We start from the raw sequence: 15,888 nt of genomic DNA on the forward strand, positions 1-15,888 counted from the left end.
TGAAGGCACTAACAATGACCATCCATTCCCATCTATCCGCGCAGATCAAGGAGGCTCAGCTAGAAGCCTTAAAACCCGAGAACGTGTCAGATGAAACTTTGCGGGGAATCGACAAAAACTTAGAGGTCAAAGGAGACGGAGTATACTATTTCATGAACCGAATATGGACCCCAAAGTTCGGTGGTTACAGAAAGGTTGTCATGAATGAGGCTCACAAAACTAAATACTCCGTTCACCCAGGTTCGGATAAGATGTATCTGGATCTCAAACAACTCTATTGGTGGCCAAACATGAAAGCAGAGATTGCTACCTTCGTGGGCAAGTGCCTGACTTGCGCCAAGGTGAATGTCGAATATCAAAAGCCCTCAGGTCTACTTCAGCAGCCCGAAGTACCTGAGTGGAAGTGGGAAAGGATAACCATGGATTTTATCACCAAGTTACCCAGAACTCCTAATGGGCACGACGCCATCTGGGTAATTGTCGATCGATTGACGAAGTCCGCCCACTTCCTGCCAATCAAGGAAAACTTCAAGATGGAGAGACTCACACGGATCTACCTTCAAGAAATAGTTCGCCTTCATGGTGTACCTGCATCCATTATCTCCGATCGAGACAGCAGGTTTACATCGAGGTTCTGGCAGTCTTTGCAGAAGGCTCTTGGAACTAAGTTGGATATGAGCACGACTTATCATCCGCAGACCGATGGACAGAGTGAGAGAACAATTCAGACCTTGGAAGATATGTTGAGAGCCTGCGTCATTGACTTCGGCGCGTCATGGGACACTCATCTTCCTTTGGTGGAGTTTTCCTACAACAACAGCTACCATACCAGCATCAAGACTGCGCCGTTTGAAGCCCTCTATGGCCGCAAGTGCAGATCCCCTCTGTGCTGGGCTAAGGTGGGCGACACGCATCTAGCCAGGGGTCAAATCCCCGATAGTACTCTCACTGGTCCTGAGATCATCCGAGAGACAACTGAGAAGATTGTACAAATCCGGGAACGACTGAAAGCCTCACGAGATAGACAAAAGAGCTACGCCGATAAGAGACGTAAACCCTTGGAGTTCCAGGTTGGCGACCGCGTCCTCCTGAAGGTCTCACCCTAGAAAGGCATGATACGCTTCGGAAAGCGTGGAAAGCTAAACCCAAGGTACATTGGACCATTCGAGATCCTTGCTAGGATTGGTCCTGTAGCATACAAACTTCAGTTACCGCGAGAACTCAGCAACATTCATCATGTTTTCCATGTATCGAACCTAAAGAAGTGTCTGTCCGATGAGACACTTGTGATTTCACTCGACGAGATTGAAATCAACGAGAACCTTAACTTTGTGGAAGAACCGGTCGAAATCATGGACAGAGAGATCAAACGAACAAAACAAAGTCGCATCCCGATAGTGAAGGTTCGCTGGAATGCCAAGCGAGGACCTGAATTCACTTGGGAGCGCGAAGACCAGATGAAGCAGAAGTATCCGCATCTCTTTCCAAATCCATGATTTGTATTCTAGGTTCAAATTTCGGGACGAAATTCCCTCTAACGGGGGGATGATGTGACAACCCGAAACTTTTTCTGTTTTCTGTTATGCATTTCCGTTAATGAAATTTCAGATCCGTTAACTTTCCGTCAAAATTTTGGTTTAAATAAAATAATCTAGCTATGCTTAATTAAATTATTTACAAGTCGGAACCAAAAATCGCGCGGAAACCTGAAAATCTCGTAAATCAACATTTTTGGTCAAAAATGGGATTTACGACCGTAAACTAGTTTACGGCCGTAAACTGGTTTATGACCGTAAACCCTGTTTACGGTCAGTGACGAGTGGACCCCATTTTCACCCTATAAATACGATACCCCCACCCTCATTGGAACATTTCTGGCCACATTCTCTCATCCTCTCTCTAAGAATCTCAAACCGTAAACACTAAAAAACGCATTTAAGCTTCGGAAAACATCGAGAAACCACGTTTGGAGTCACTGGGAAACGCCTGGAAACGATTATCTCTTCGAAAACGGCAAGCAGGACCATTTTCTTGAGTTTACGGTCCACCTTCAAGAACCATAAACCCTGTTCTTGAGTTTACGGTCCAACCATCAGAAACCGTAAACTCTGTTCTTGAGTTTACGGTCCAAATTTCAGAAACCGTAAACTCTTTTCTTGAGTTTATGGTCCAAGCCTTCGAGAACCGTAAACTCCTCTTCGACCGTAAACACCTTTTAAGTGGTGTTTTTGGCTGAAAACCCACCTCCTTCGATTCAAGCAAGTCTCGGTAACATTCCTCAACCAAATTCAAGGGTTTTCCGACACTTTATCTAACGAAATCGCTAATTTAGATGCATATACGTATTTATTTGTTAATAGGATTTCGTTAAGTGTCGCGTGCAACAACTCGGGAACCTTCTTTTCAGTTAACAACTTCACGCAACAATTATGAGTTCATACCCCTACATCTTTCCGCATTTTTAATGTTTTCAGGGGGGGGGGGGAATACAAGCTAAACATAAATGTTTTCTTTCAAGCTAAACAAAAGTGTTTTCAGAAATACACATAAAACTTATGCAAATTTCATACTTTAATTCCCTTTTGTACCATGTCGAGCATAAGGGATGTTTTCACAAAAATTGCATAGTTTTTACGGATACGCTATTCGCTACATGTAAACTATAATCGGTATAGTTTGGGATTTCTCTAAAAACTTATCAGACATGGAAACTTTCTCTACTAAACATACGTACTGGAACAGATACCGTTTACAGTTTATATCATTGCTTTAACGTGATTTTCATAACTGTAATTTATCACTATACGCGGTATACATTCGGATTTTCACTACGGTAGAACGCTACTGCATTACTTGTAAACTAGATTGTACGATACTGTGAGGCGCTACTTCACTACTGTACCCTTAGGTGTACAGGGATAAATCCTACCACTGTATAACCAGAGTCTCCTGGAGGGAGGGCGTGAGGTTTGTGAATAGATCTATTCAGGACTGACAATCCTACATCTGGACTGTTAGCTACAGTTTGGCGGGCACGCCTAAGATGTACAAATGTCATTTAACATCAACGCCTGAAGAACGTTGGAAAGGTCACTAGTCATATCAAGCATAGTTATACGACTCACATTATGTATAAATCACAGATAGTTTACCAACCTGGTTTTCTTCAATAGTTTTATTTATACCAATAGAACTAAACATACAATGCATACTGGCCGAGCCAGGGTTTTCAAAACCGAATCATTTATGATACAGTTTTACATTTAAATACATATACTTCATGATTAGCTTTAGCTAGTCACATGAAGTAGTATTTTGCATATCACTATGATTTTTTAGAAACGAACATTCATGGTTGTATACGAAATCGATAACACTACGTTTTTCACTAAAGAAAATATCGGATTTTCTTGAGACTACACAAACATTTCGGCTCGCTCATTAACAAGTTTTCATTACAAAATTACTGCTTATGAACTCACTAGCTTTATGCTGATATTTTTTTCAAACTGCTTGTATTCTCAGGAAATCAGTAGACAGTTACTTGCGGGATTTTCGAGGAACCAAAGCATTTAGAGTTTTAAGCTTTTATTTTGCAAAACTATTGGATGTATTTCAAACTGAGTTTCAAACCGATGTAAACATTTTCATACAAATATTCACTGTAATGGTTGTGTTGCTATGATTGCTGTTATTCATTGGTTGTGATGCTATACATGACGTCCTCCGCCCCGGAATGTTTCCGCCAACGGTTTCGGGGTGTGACAGTTATGTTGGTATGTGGTATCTTGGGGAACTCATTAAGCTTTGTGCTTACGATTTCCAGTTTACGTTTCAGGTACTTCCAGTTCCAAAGGGAAGAGTTTGGGCTGACTGTATCACACACACCATGGGGATTTCGAATTTGACGTTTACTCTGATTTTGATACATGTTATACATTGATTTTGTTGAGATGTATGGATGATGTTTGAAAATACTATTTTATCTATTATAAAAACGAAATTTTTAGGACCATATTTTTGGATGTTACAGTAATAGCATTGTACTATTGATATTAGTAACTATGATAGTAAAGTACCAACTATATTTAATACCAATACAAATTTCATTCAATAACAATACCAACTACATTACATTAGGTGAAGAAAAAACATTAACAATAATGATTTCAATTGTTGGAAATAGTGTCCACATTCATCACAGTTGGTTATACTATTAATAAATAATAGCATGATCATTTTGGTTATACTTTTAGTAGTTGCAAATTCATCTTCAAAATTTGGGTCCAATTTGAAAAGAATAACAAAACCCATTTCTAGAACAATGGTTAAACTCTACAACCAAGAAATTAAGGAAGACTCTAAACATTTTTTTCAGGGTGTTATTTTGTCTTGGAAGTTCCAATTCGATTCGGGAGAAAACAATTATAAAGAATCTCGTTGTCTGCTATTGAGATAGATGAAACTAAAGCCGAAGACTTCTTCTTCTTGGAGGAAACTAGGGCACCACCATTATTTGACCGATTTGTGAATTAGGTGATTGATTTAAGTGAGGAAAAAGTCATGTATGAGAACATCTCATTAATTATCGTCATACGTAAGATGCGACGTGAATAAAACTTAAAGAAAACCAATCATAATGAATGAATGTATAAAAAACAATAATAACTTATTTTGCTAAAAAAATATTAAGAACTAAATATGTAAAAACTGATAACTTAACATGGAGTAGCCGGTCATAAAATATGTACAAAACAACAAGTTATAAGATTTATTTAAAAAAAAAACAATAAGGAGTAAACATGTACAACATAAGAAATATATTACCCTTATAGATCATTTTCCTATATTAAAACTATAAAAATAGAATATAGGTCATTTTTTCCTATATTAAAACTATAAAAATAGAATTTTTGAAATCAAATGTACAAAATAAGAAGTCATTTTCCTATATTAAAACTATAAAAAGAGAATAAGATATACAAATTTTGAAATTTTGTAAATTTCACATCAAACGTTTAGATATGACTCTATGAGCCCTTTAAATTGTTACCTATGGTTTCATACAAGGAACATGGTCCGCACTTAAGGCTCAGGCTCTGGTGCATTCTGTTACAATTTGGCTTAAAGCCTCTCTCCAGGTCTGGTTCTTTGTCTGTACCCTCAGCCCTCACTTGCAGGGCTTCACCTCGTTTTCTCTCTCAATCCTCCTCTACTTAGGCGGCTTCCTTTCGTTCTTCCTCTCGTTAACAGATTGAATGTTCCACCATATCCTGTTTCCATATCTTCGACAGGGGTGTTGAGCCGCCTCACAAACCCTAGATCCAACCTTCCATACATACCATCCGTATTCTTTTTGGATTTTACAAGGTTTCCTTCGTTTACCCTTCTAACCCCAACCATGGTTGGTGGTACTCATCATCAACAACAACAACAACCGCAAGCTTCTCAATTGGCCCCGCCTCTATCATCGTCGACGACGACTGTTCCCGTGGCTACGACGGAGGAAGAGGAGTTTCTGAAACGAAACACCGATTGCGTTTACTTCCTTGCGTCTCCTCTAACCTGTAAAAAGGTAAAACTTGTTACATATTTTATTGCTCTTTTGTAATGCATCAGATCTTTGGGTTTTTTTTTCTCGTTTAACGATCTTGAGATTGATATTGGCTTTTCTTGTTTCATTCAATTAATTTGATCTTACTTGAAGACGATATCATCTTCGTGAATCGTAATTTGTGTAATTTTCTTTATGCTTTTGTTGCCCCCTCTGTCCCAAAGCTGAATTAGAGTTCACTTATGAATTTTGTTATTCAACCGACTACTTTATATTCGGAATTGATATAAATATCTATAGATTATTGCTCCAAAATGTTGTGATTGTGATACTTTTAAAATTTTTGTATCGAACCAAGAAGTTCTTGTTGATTTAGAGTTCAATACGGATTATTTGATGGAGTAAACATGCAAGTTATGATACGTATTACGTGGTTTGTTTCAAATTCGATGGCCTTTCTTTTTGACTGAAAAAGAGGGACAACATGAATTAGGGTTTCACTTGTTTTTATATTTTCTTTCTAACTTTAGAAATCTGAAATCTTTAAATGTTTTGGTTATTGGTTCTTGAGAAAATTTATACCTTTCTATTACAAATTCAAACACACATGCCTCTAAAGAATCTTGAACTCATAACCTAACTTAGTTTCTCATATTTTGCATTTAATGTATTATTATATTATCTAAATAAATTATATCTTTTGCTATATAACAGGGAAGTGAGTGTGAGTATCGCCATAGTGACATTGCACGGGTGAACCCTAGGGATTGCTGGTACTGGTTAAATGGGAGTTGCTTAAATCCAAAGTGTGCTTTTCGTCATCCTGTAAGTATTTTTATTAGTCTCATTAATTTTTATAAAAAGTGGTTATATATTTATTTATTTATTTTTCTTTTTTCAGCCTCTTGATGGATTATTGGGAGCTGAAGTTCCCACTCCTGTGGGACCTACTCTACCTCAGGCTCAAACACCTTCATACCCTATGTCCAAACAAGGTGTTCCTTGCATTTTCTTCCAGAAAGGCTTCTGTTTGAAAGGACATTTATGCCCTTTCTTGCATGGCCCACCAAACATACCCAACAACAAAACCATGCCACCTGTCCCTTCTAACAACGTCACAAATCCTTCCAAGATAGCTTCTGAGAAACCCATTCAAGAACAGAAACTTGTGCAACAAGAAACTGAGTTCCCGCCTCCAAAGATGAATCAAAACCCTACTCCGGCGAGAAACGGCGGCGGTGGTGGTGGGGTGGAGAAGAAGGTGGCGGCGGCGGTTGAGGAGCCTAGGTACAGACCGGCCAATGTTGTTGTGAATGAATTCCCGGTCAACAGGTCAAACCATGGAGTCTATGAGACTCATGTTGTGGATAATGAGGGTATAAATGGAAAAGATGTTGATGAATATTCAAGAGAACCTACTCCTGGTTTTGATGTTCTTGTGGACAATGAGCTTGGAGATTCTGAATACTATCCTAATGATTTTGAAATGGGTCGACCCGTTGACTATGATGTTGACCAAGATATATATGGTGAACAACGTGAAGGGTATGCATGGGAGGATCATAGAGAATCTTCTGAGAGAATCTTAGGTGGGGCCCATAATTTTGGAAGGAAGCGGTACCCTAGAGATGAAAGTCCTGATCAGTTTGACAAGTCAGACTTACGCCATCGAATATCAAATCAAAGGAGGGGTAATTTCGGTAATTTCAGGAATGTTGGTAATGTTGCTAATGTTGCTAATGTCGGTGGTTTGAGGTCAGTTATCAGCCGTGAACACCCCCGTGATAACCACACTGACAGAATGCCAAGGCGGGACAACCACCACCATGACCGCCACCACGACCGCCACAACCACCACCGCATGGAGCCTGTCTCCATTAGCAGCCGGCTTAGAGGAAGAATAAAGATTCCTGAAAACGGGTCAAGGGTAGAAAGGGAAATTGACATGGGTAGGCACAACCGGTCAAGATACTCTCCTAGGCCGCCACATGGCAGATTTAGAGACAGAATAAACGAGGGAAGAGACTATAGGGGCCCACGTAATGATACTGAGTTTATGAAAAGATCACAAAAAGATGATGGTCAAAGTCAGGGAAAGAGGAAATACGGTCAACAAGTGGAAGAAGGTTTATCGTTTGAAGGGCCAAAGCCTTTGAGTGAGATTTTGAAGAGGAAAAGAGGAGGATCTGTGAATAATGACGAAAATAATAACTTGAAAGAAAATAATGAAAATAATGAAGAGGAAAATGAAAGAAAAGAAGTGATTAAGCCTCGAAGTAGTGTGGTTCATGTAATTGTGAACAAGGAGGAATCTGGTTTGAATGATGAAGATGCATTGTTGGATGAGGAGCTTGAAGCTTATGATCATAAAGATGGAGATTATGATTATGAGCAGATTGATGGGGAGGAAGAGTATAACTTGGAAGAAGGTGAGGAATACATGGAGGAAGAAGAAGAAGAAGAAGGTGGAAAGAAAGAGAGTCAAGTGTATTCTTAGATGTTAAAAAAGACTTTTCATATCTTTGGTTTTGAATATGTTTGTTGGTTTTAAGTTAAAATTAAAGCAAAACTTTCTGATTGTAGTTTGTAGAAGTAGAGGATGAATGATGATTCTAAAAACTGATTTTTTTTTTTCTTTGGAGTTTTTATTTTGTATCTAACTTTTCATGGAGAAATTCCTCCTGATGCTTCAGCACTTCTTGTTAAGATCTTAGTATTCTATTCAAAATTATATATTCACGATATTGTTGGTTTAACTGTAGGAGTTTATACACTTATGCCAGTAATAACAATATACTTGTATTTTTTTTTACATAATAGCAATGTAGCTACAATTTCTTATCAATAATAGCAACATACTTAGATTTCTGTACCAATTATAACAAATAAAGTACATCGACCCATATAATATTTGTAGTGAAATGCAACTGTATTGTTATTGTGGGTAAATAAGTAAGATATTTTGCTATTATGAATTTATTGGTACAAAATAAAGAATATTACCCATATTGTTGCCAAGAGTAAACTATGTTGCTATGCTATATGGTAAACTATATATTTTACAATCCTCCCGTCTTTCCAAGGATACATTCTCATAATCTATAAACCAATGTTCATGCTCACAATTTGAACAAAATATATCACACACATTATAGATTTCAAATACATTACACATTATGTAAGCAAATCCTCTCTTAAGTTCCTAGAGAGGAGAATAAAATGAGAGTGAATAAGATCTCTTTTCATTAATTCTCTTTCTCCTTTTAACTTATTTACATGAAGGTTCAATTTGCACCATTTCCATTTAATCAAATATTCCTCCAGATGCGAATTCCCAAGAATAATAATCCTGTCGCCAAACACAGAATGCTACCACCTTTCACCCACTCTAATGTCTCTATCCTGCAATATATATATATATATATATATATATATATATATATATATATATATATATATATATATATATATATATATAACAACTAAGTATGTAAGCATATTAAACAACCAAAGGTCAATAAACTCGTCTATATGTCTATATATATATGATGGAGTCTATCTTCTCTCCATAAGTGCTCTTTTGGAGAGTAAACCAAAGACTCCACATATATCTTGCACATTTTTCTATAAGTATAAGTAAATAACATTGATAAATAAGAGTTATAATCCACTAACCTTGTATCAAATTCAAAAGGAGATGGCTTCGGTTTCATGTCATTGTTTGCTCTTAGTAGGGTAGTAGTTTCTCTAACACTCTGTTGTCTATCCACAAGAACAGTAGTAAGTGTATTTAAACTGCTGCTATCTTTGTTCATTTCACTCATCTTCCCCTTCCCTTTCACATCGATTTTTGCATCCTGAGTGTTCTTGTTGCTTCTTTGTTGTTCATTACAAGCAAATGTGTTTGGAATGTTGCTACCTTTGTTCTTTTCAATCCGATTCTCCTTGCTCTTTCCCTCAACCATATGATTAAGTGGTTTTACCTCTTTCTTTGCATCGATTATTATCTCCTTGAAGCATTTATCAGCAGCAGCATCAAACAAACAATGACGATTTCTCGCATCATTCACTAAATCTTTCCATATCGAGTCACTACGAGCTAGGGTTCTTTCGTTACCCAATATCCAGAGACAATGCCTAGATAGAAATGGAAGAGAAGACATACGAATTTATTAGATGTAGTTATAAAAAAGGAAAGCTATCTATAAAGATCGATAGTTAAGAAAGTCAAAGAATCCCACCTTGCTCTGGTCAAGGCAACATTAGTCCTTTGATGACTAGAAGTGAATCCGACATTCCCATGGCTATTCGATCTTACAGTAGATAAAATTATGATATCTTCTTCTCCACCTTGAAATCCATCGATTGACTTTACACTTACTGAAAATCCATCACGTTTCTCATACTTGTAACGAAGTTTCTCTTCAATCGATACAACTTGTGCAGCATAAGGAGACACAACACCAATGCTAAGCTTTTTCTTGGACTGCTGCCATTCTATAAACATGAAATTAAGATGTGTTTAAGAAATCATTGAACATATAGTTACAAATCTTAAAAGAAAAGGATTAGATAAATATAGTATACCTTCATAAAGTTTCTGCACTATCTTAACCACAATAGATACCTCAACCATGTTTCTTTTGCTCCCGACATCATCCCCTTCTTCTCTTCCACCAACAATATTTATAAATGAATACGAACCAAACATCGGCCCTGAAAGATATTGCCTTCCATAGCTTTTACATGTCACATTTTCTGCATCCAGAATTTTATTTTGATAAAACTTCCTGTTTGGGAAGGAACTTATTGTAGGATGCATTCTGTATTGAACATTCAGTAGATGCTTAGAATGACCCAACAAACTCAATCTTTCAAATAAGCTTCTTCCCAATCCGCATTCACTAGAAACCTGTCCACAAACATGGACTCCATCTAAGTATACAAAATTTTGAAAATAGAAATATAGAAATTAAAATAGTCTTACATTGCTTTTAACTGTTGCAGGTAATTGGCACTCATCTCCAATGAGAATAGCATGCTTCATTCCAAGAATTTGGAGGGGAATGATGGCTTCAGATTCTTTCATCTGAGCAGCTTCATCTATAACCAATAACTTCAAAGGCTCCATTTTGAATTTCTGCAACTTAAAGGAAGTAGAAGTTGTGCAGAATATAAGAGAAGCTCTTTCATAACAAAACCGTGTCATTGCATCTCTGTAAGCACTTGAATTACTTGGATCACGACTTGGAAGCTTGAGTGCTCCCAGAGAAGTCTGAAGAGTTTTTAGAAGAGAAAGGGATATGATTCTGACAGAATTTATGGATGACATATTTCCTGATTTAACAAAATCATGTTCCATAGGTTTAGAAACAAAAAGGCGCTCAAGTTCTTGGGAAACCAGATTCTTGTGAGACAACAACGATTTCAAAGAACTTAGCTTATCCAAAAGTAACACCATGGCTTGGAAATTTTCTTGCTTTATGAAACTTCGTGGGATATGAGTACAAAATGTGATGATGCACCTTTTGAGTGCAAGTAAACAAGAACTGAATCGTTCTCGCACAAACTCCATGAATGATTTGACTTTCATGTTTTTGTTGGTTTGACTTTTGTTTTCCTTTCTAAGTTGTTTTTCTTTAAACTTTTTATTATCTACATAAACATTGCTGGTTTCACTTTCATTTTTCTTTTCCTTTTCCTTTCGAAGTTGTTCTTCTTTAAACTTTTCATTATCTACATAAACATGATACTGAGAAACACAATCTTCAAGTAAATCAATCATAGATTTCATGCAATGCTTCCAACCAGTTAGAGATCCAAAGCACTGTGTAAGCCTCTCAATCCGATGATCCAGATAGATTTCTTCAATCTCTGTTCCAACTTTCAACCTCTCCTTGTTGCCAAACAATAGCAAATCTCCAATGGAACAAAACGAATCACCACTTGCAGTTATAGTTTTAGATGATTCCTTTACCAAGCTTAGAACACGTGAAGCTACTGCTACTATGGCAACATTAGTTGGAGCACATGTAAGTGTCCTGCACTTCATTTGCAAGAAGATAAAGAGCATCACACTTACTGTCATCGTTTTCCCTGTTCCAGGGGGTCCCCATATTTGTTCCACAGAGGATTTATGGCAACATTCCACTTTACCAATCGAAGCCATAATAGCTGCTTTCTGGGATTCATTCAGTTTAGAAACAAGACTTTGATCAAATCTTTGGAGAGAACTATTGCAACGTAATGAACAAATATTACATTTCTCCTTAACCTATAACAAAACATCCATAATAAACAATGATGTTAAGACTTAACAAAGAAAGATTGTATTTGAACTAAATAAGAGTATAACTTCAAACAAGTTCTTACCACAGAATTGGGGTAAAGAATCTCTTTGATAATATCAAGATTTGCATGATTATGCAATGAACTCCAGATTCTTTTCTGGGTTGTTATATTCATCAAGAAAACAACAAACATTTCATCATGGAGTTCAATGTTTTGTGATGCAGTGACTTTAAACTGTACGGGTGTACCACTAGCATCATCCTCTGTGTAATTTACTAATAAAAAAACACATTTACTACCCACACTCCGCGAAACAGATCCACGTTCCCGATGTGTTAAAATAAGCAGATCATTAGGTAAAGTCTGGTAAGATTCTTTTGGGCGTTCAGTGTTTCTCCAATTACCAACAGTAACATCATACATCCTTTTCTCTTTACCATTGGCGTTCTTAAAAGAAGAAATTTTAGCAAATGGAGCTCTGTGCATCATGTTCATATTGGAAGCCAGTTCAGTACGTGTTTCCTCTAGCAAAGGATACACAAACGAACCGAAATAGTGTTCCTCAGACCGGAAAGTAAGTGGTATCTTCTTCATCTGCAAATGATCAAGTCACGAGAAAGATTTCATGTGATGGAGCTATGATCTAAATGGATTCAGCTTATTTGATAACGTATAGTTATTGAGGAAGTCTCGAGAGGTTTATGTTTATATTTCTCAAAAAAAATAATCAGTTTGATCTACTGATCTTCATGCCACTGATAAACATTTTAGCCCACAATGAAAAAAAAAAAGTTGACTTTGAGGTCAATGGGGTTGTAATTACTAATTTCTTCAAAAAAAATGGTGTGATCACTGCAACTTTTGGATGTATATGTGAATCAACAATGGATTTCATAATAATATAAGAATAGACTAATGTTTACGTACAGTTTTGTGATATAAGATTCTGATAATATATATATAATATACCAAAGTGTTCTGAAATAATACACCAAAGTGTTCTGAAACAAAGGGTTAATTTGAACTAACTATCACAGTTTTAGAGATAAGAAGAAAGGGTAAGAAAAGTGGAATGATCCAAAGTTACATGCATTTCAATGAAATGATTGATATGATCAAGAATGGGTTCGCAAACGAAACTAAAAAAAAAAGAATAAAAACAACAAATTTAAGACTTCAATTCAAGAACTGCAGATTAAAAATTAAGAAACGATCAAGTGTGTAAAAGAATAACCTGGTGTTCATAGAGCTTGTCATTGAGAATGTTGTCAAGAGACCATGAAAAGATCAACTGTGCAAAGTCGTGGTTCTGGGCATATCCGTTTTTCTTCTCAAAAGAACTTCCTGTCATCATCGCCTTCTAATAATTATCAGAAACCAAAAATAAGAATCAGATGAAACTGGGTTTTTTTTGTGTTGTCGTTTTGAAAATAATCGTGTATTCTCTTCCTGACTAAGGAAGTGATCGTGATTCGTGGGTAGATATCAAGTAGCAGCGTCAAGATTCTAAGATTGCTTTTGAAAAGCTTGTCCGTACATTAAAGGAAACATCAACGGTTTAATAATAAAAACGAAGCAACCAAGAAAATAACCGGTCGACTTTAAGAAGCGAAGTCAAGTTCAAGTCTACGCATTTTTATTTATTTATTTGTTTTTTTTTTTTTGTTCATCGTTTTCCTTTATAGCTTTTGCTCATTCATTCCATGCACTCACTGTTCTCAAATTTCCCGCGTAGTGAAGGCAGTAGTGCGGGTTCTTTTCTAAAGGGTTGTTGGGAATTAAAGATATTTAATAGCCTAATAATACGTTTTATATTGTTTGTTTCTATTTGGAATGTGGATATTTTTAAGTGTATTATTATTTTTATGTTAATGGTAGCCTAGATAATTTCATTTGAACCTTTTTGTATATCTGCACATTGCCCCTTAGCCTCTTGCTAAGTGCTGCTGTTTAAATTATATACAGTATATATTTCTTTTGCTGTTTCAAAAAAAATAATGGTAGCCTAGATAATTATGGGGTGTTTGGATTGCCGATTAATTTAAACAAGGGATATCATCGTAACAAACCGTATTTTATAAACCAATATCACAAAATAACCATATTTTTTTAATAAAACCCAAATGAACATTTTCTTCGAATATCTTGATTTTTTGAAGACTATGTAAAATTCTCAAACCTGATTTTCTGATGACATAAAACCTGTTTGAAAAAAATGGGTTTTCTGAATTTTTGAATTCCTTTAAATTTTTAGATTTTTTTTTCTAACATAAAGCATGTTCAACAATTGTTATTTAGGAACTTCAAAATGCATTATGATTTGCAAACTTTTTTCTGAGAAGAGTAGCATGCAACTCCAAACAGTGGCAAAAAAATTTTAAAATCTCTCGTTTTTAGTCCATTTAGTGGTGCGGTTTCTGATATTTTGATTCACGCATTCAAATTTTCAAATTTCTATAAATTCATGTTAAAGTTTATTTGGTGTACCTATAATGTCATAATGATGTTTTCTAGGCATCCCATCGGTTAATGCAATAGATCACGGGGGAGTTGCATGCCAAAGACACTGTACACTGTTTACACATATTCCATAAGGGATCTAGTGAGTAGGTGAAATTTCGTCTTAATGATAGCGTTGTCTGAAATAAAGCTTTGTGGACGATTGAGTGATCATCAAATCAAGAGATGTCATTCGGCTAAGAAGAGAACCAAATGGTAGTTTTTTAGGTCTTTGACCTGTAGCATGTGGCAGGCAATAAGCGTAACATGTGTCTTGCAAAAACTGAATCATAAACTATAGAAACTCGGTTTTAATGACAGAGTTGGCCTTAAAAAGAGTCTTATATGTAGGCTCTAACATATGATTTGGCAGATAGTTGGCCTTAAAAGAGTCTCACATGTAGGCTCTCACATAAGACTTGCCCTATAGTTGGAAGATGGAAGAAAGGTCAATAAACAACGAGTTAGTTGGCATAATTCTTGATGACAGTAGAGGAGACAACAAGACTTCCAAGATCTCAAAATTCATATATAGTTATTGGTTCAATGATGTACAACTCAGATGAAAATACGTTGGAGACTAATCTTTCACAAAAGATGTCATCGTCCCGGAAGTAGCTATTTATTCCTATATTTTTGAAGTGTAAAACGTAAATATTCATTTGAAGTTGTAATATGTATGGATTAATTTCAAAATTTTATTATGTTTTTTTGTGATTTATTTGTAATATGCTTACAATAATTTCGTAAAGACAAAATTTCATAATTGGTCCATGTGGTTTGCAAAATATTGCACTTTGAGGACTTCTATGAAATATATCATGCTGATGGTCCCTATGGTTTTGAAAATTGCATGAATAGTCCTTCTAGTGTTAGCTTTAACTTTTGAGTAGTTAGTTTTTTTCTAAATGACCAAAATTCCATTGGACCAATACTGAAAATTATGTATACCTCAAAGATCAATTATGAAAATTTAAAAGTTTATATATATATATATATATATATATATATATATATATATATATATACATACTCGATGTTGGTAAGAAAAAACAAAAATCAAGAACAATAAAAGTCAATGTCCTACAATTGTGAGGTTCATGTTAGACAAAGAAACAAACAAATATGTTTTTGTACGAGTTTGAGAAAAAAACATAACCACAAGTTGTTTACTTTAAGTAACAAGTGTTCTAAAAAAATAAGCAAAAATTGGACTATAAAGTTGAAAATTTCATTCATGATCTATGTGCATATAACTTTGGTCCTACAAAAGGCTTATTAATTGATGGAGACCATAAAGTGAGGATTAGGGATGCAAACAAGGATGGATACTACAATACTCATCCTTGCACTTGGACACCGATCCCCATACCTATCTCCCCCGTCCCATCAAATCCCCGATGGGTTTGGGTAGAAAAATCTTCATCGGATACGGGGAACTTGATGGATATTTGTTGGTAATATATATATATATATATATATATATATATATATATATATATATATATATATATATATATATATATATATATAACATAATACAT

At 35.8% G+C, this 15,888-nt stretch overlaps 2 protein-coding genes across 2 annotated transcripts; one reads left to right on the plus strand and one right to left on the minus strand.

Moving 5' to 3' along the window:
- The first annotated feature begins 5,069 nt into the window (after nt 1-5,069).
- LOC145132724 (zinc finger CCCH domain-containing protein 32-like) lies at nt 5,070-8,260 on the plus strand. The gene is made up of 3 exons (XM_079067618.1): nt 5,070-5,575; nt 6,269-6,379; nt 6,456-8,260. The coding sequence occupies exons 1-3, from the start codon at nt 5,402-5,404 to the stop codon at nt 8,049-8,051; spliced, it is 1,881 nt and encodes a 626-aa protein (XP_078923744.1). The 5' UTR covers nt 5,070-5,401; the 3' UTR covers nt 8,052-8,260.
- Nucleotides 8,261-8,480: 220 nt separating this feature from the next.
- Nucleotides 8,481-13,413, minus strand: LOC145132723 (uncharacterized). The gene is made up of 7 exons (XM_079067617.1): nt 13,080-13,413; nt 11,927-12,439; nt 10,542-11,828; nt 10,142-10,466; nt 9,796-10,051; nt 9,230-9,691; nt 8,481-8,956 (listed from the first exon to the last, which is right to left on the minus strand). Exons 1-7 carry the CDS (start codon nt 13,197-13,199, stop codon nt 8,863-8,865), a joined length of 3,057 nt encoding a protein of 1,018 aa, XP_078923743.1. The 5' UTR covers nt 13,200-13,413; the 3' UTR covers nt 8,481-8,862.
- Nucleotides 13,414-15,888: the final 2,475 nt, after the last annotated feature.

Source organism: Lactuca virosa, chromosome 8 (genome assembly GCF_052849685.1).
Source record: "Lactuca virosa cultivar CGN04683 chromosome 8, Lactuca_virosa_CGN04683_v6, whole genome shotgun sequence".
NCBI lineage: Eukaryota > Viridiplantae > Streptophyta > Magnoliopsida > Asterales > Asteraceae > Lactuca > Lactuca virosa.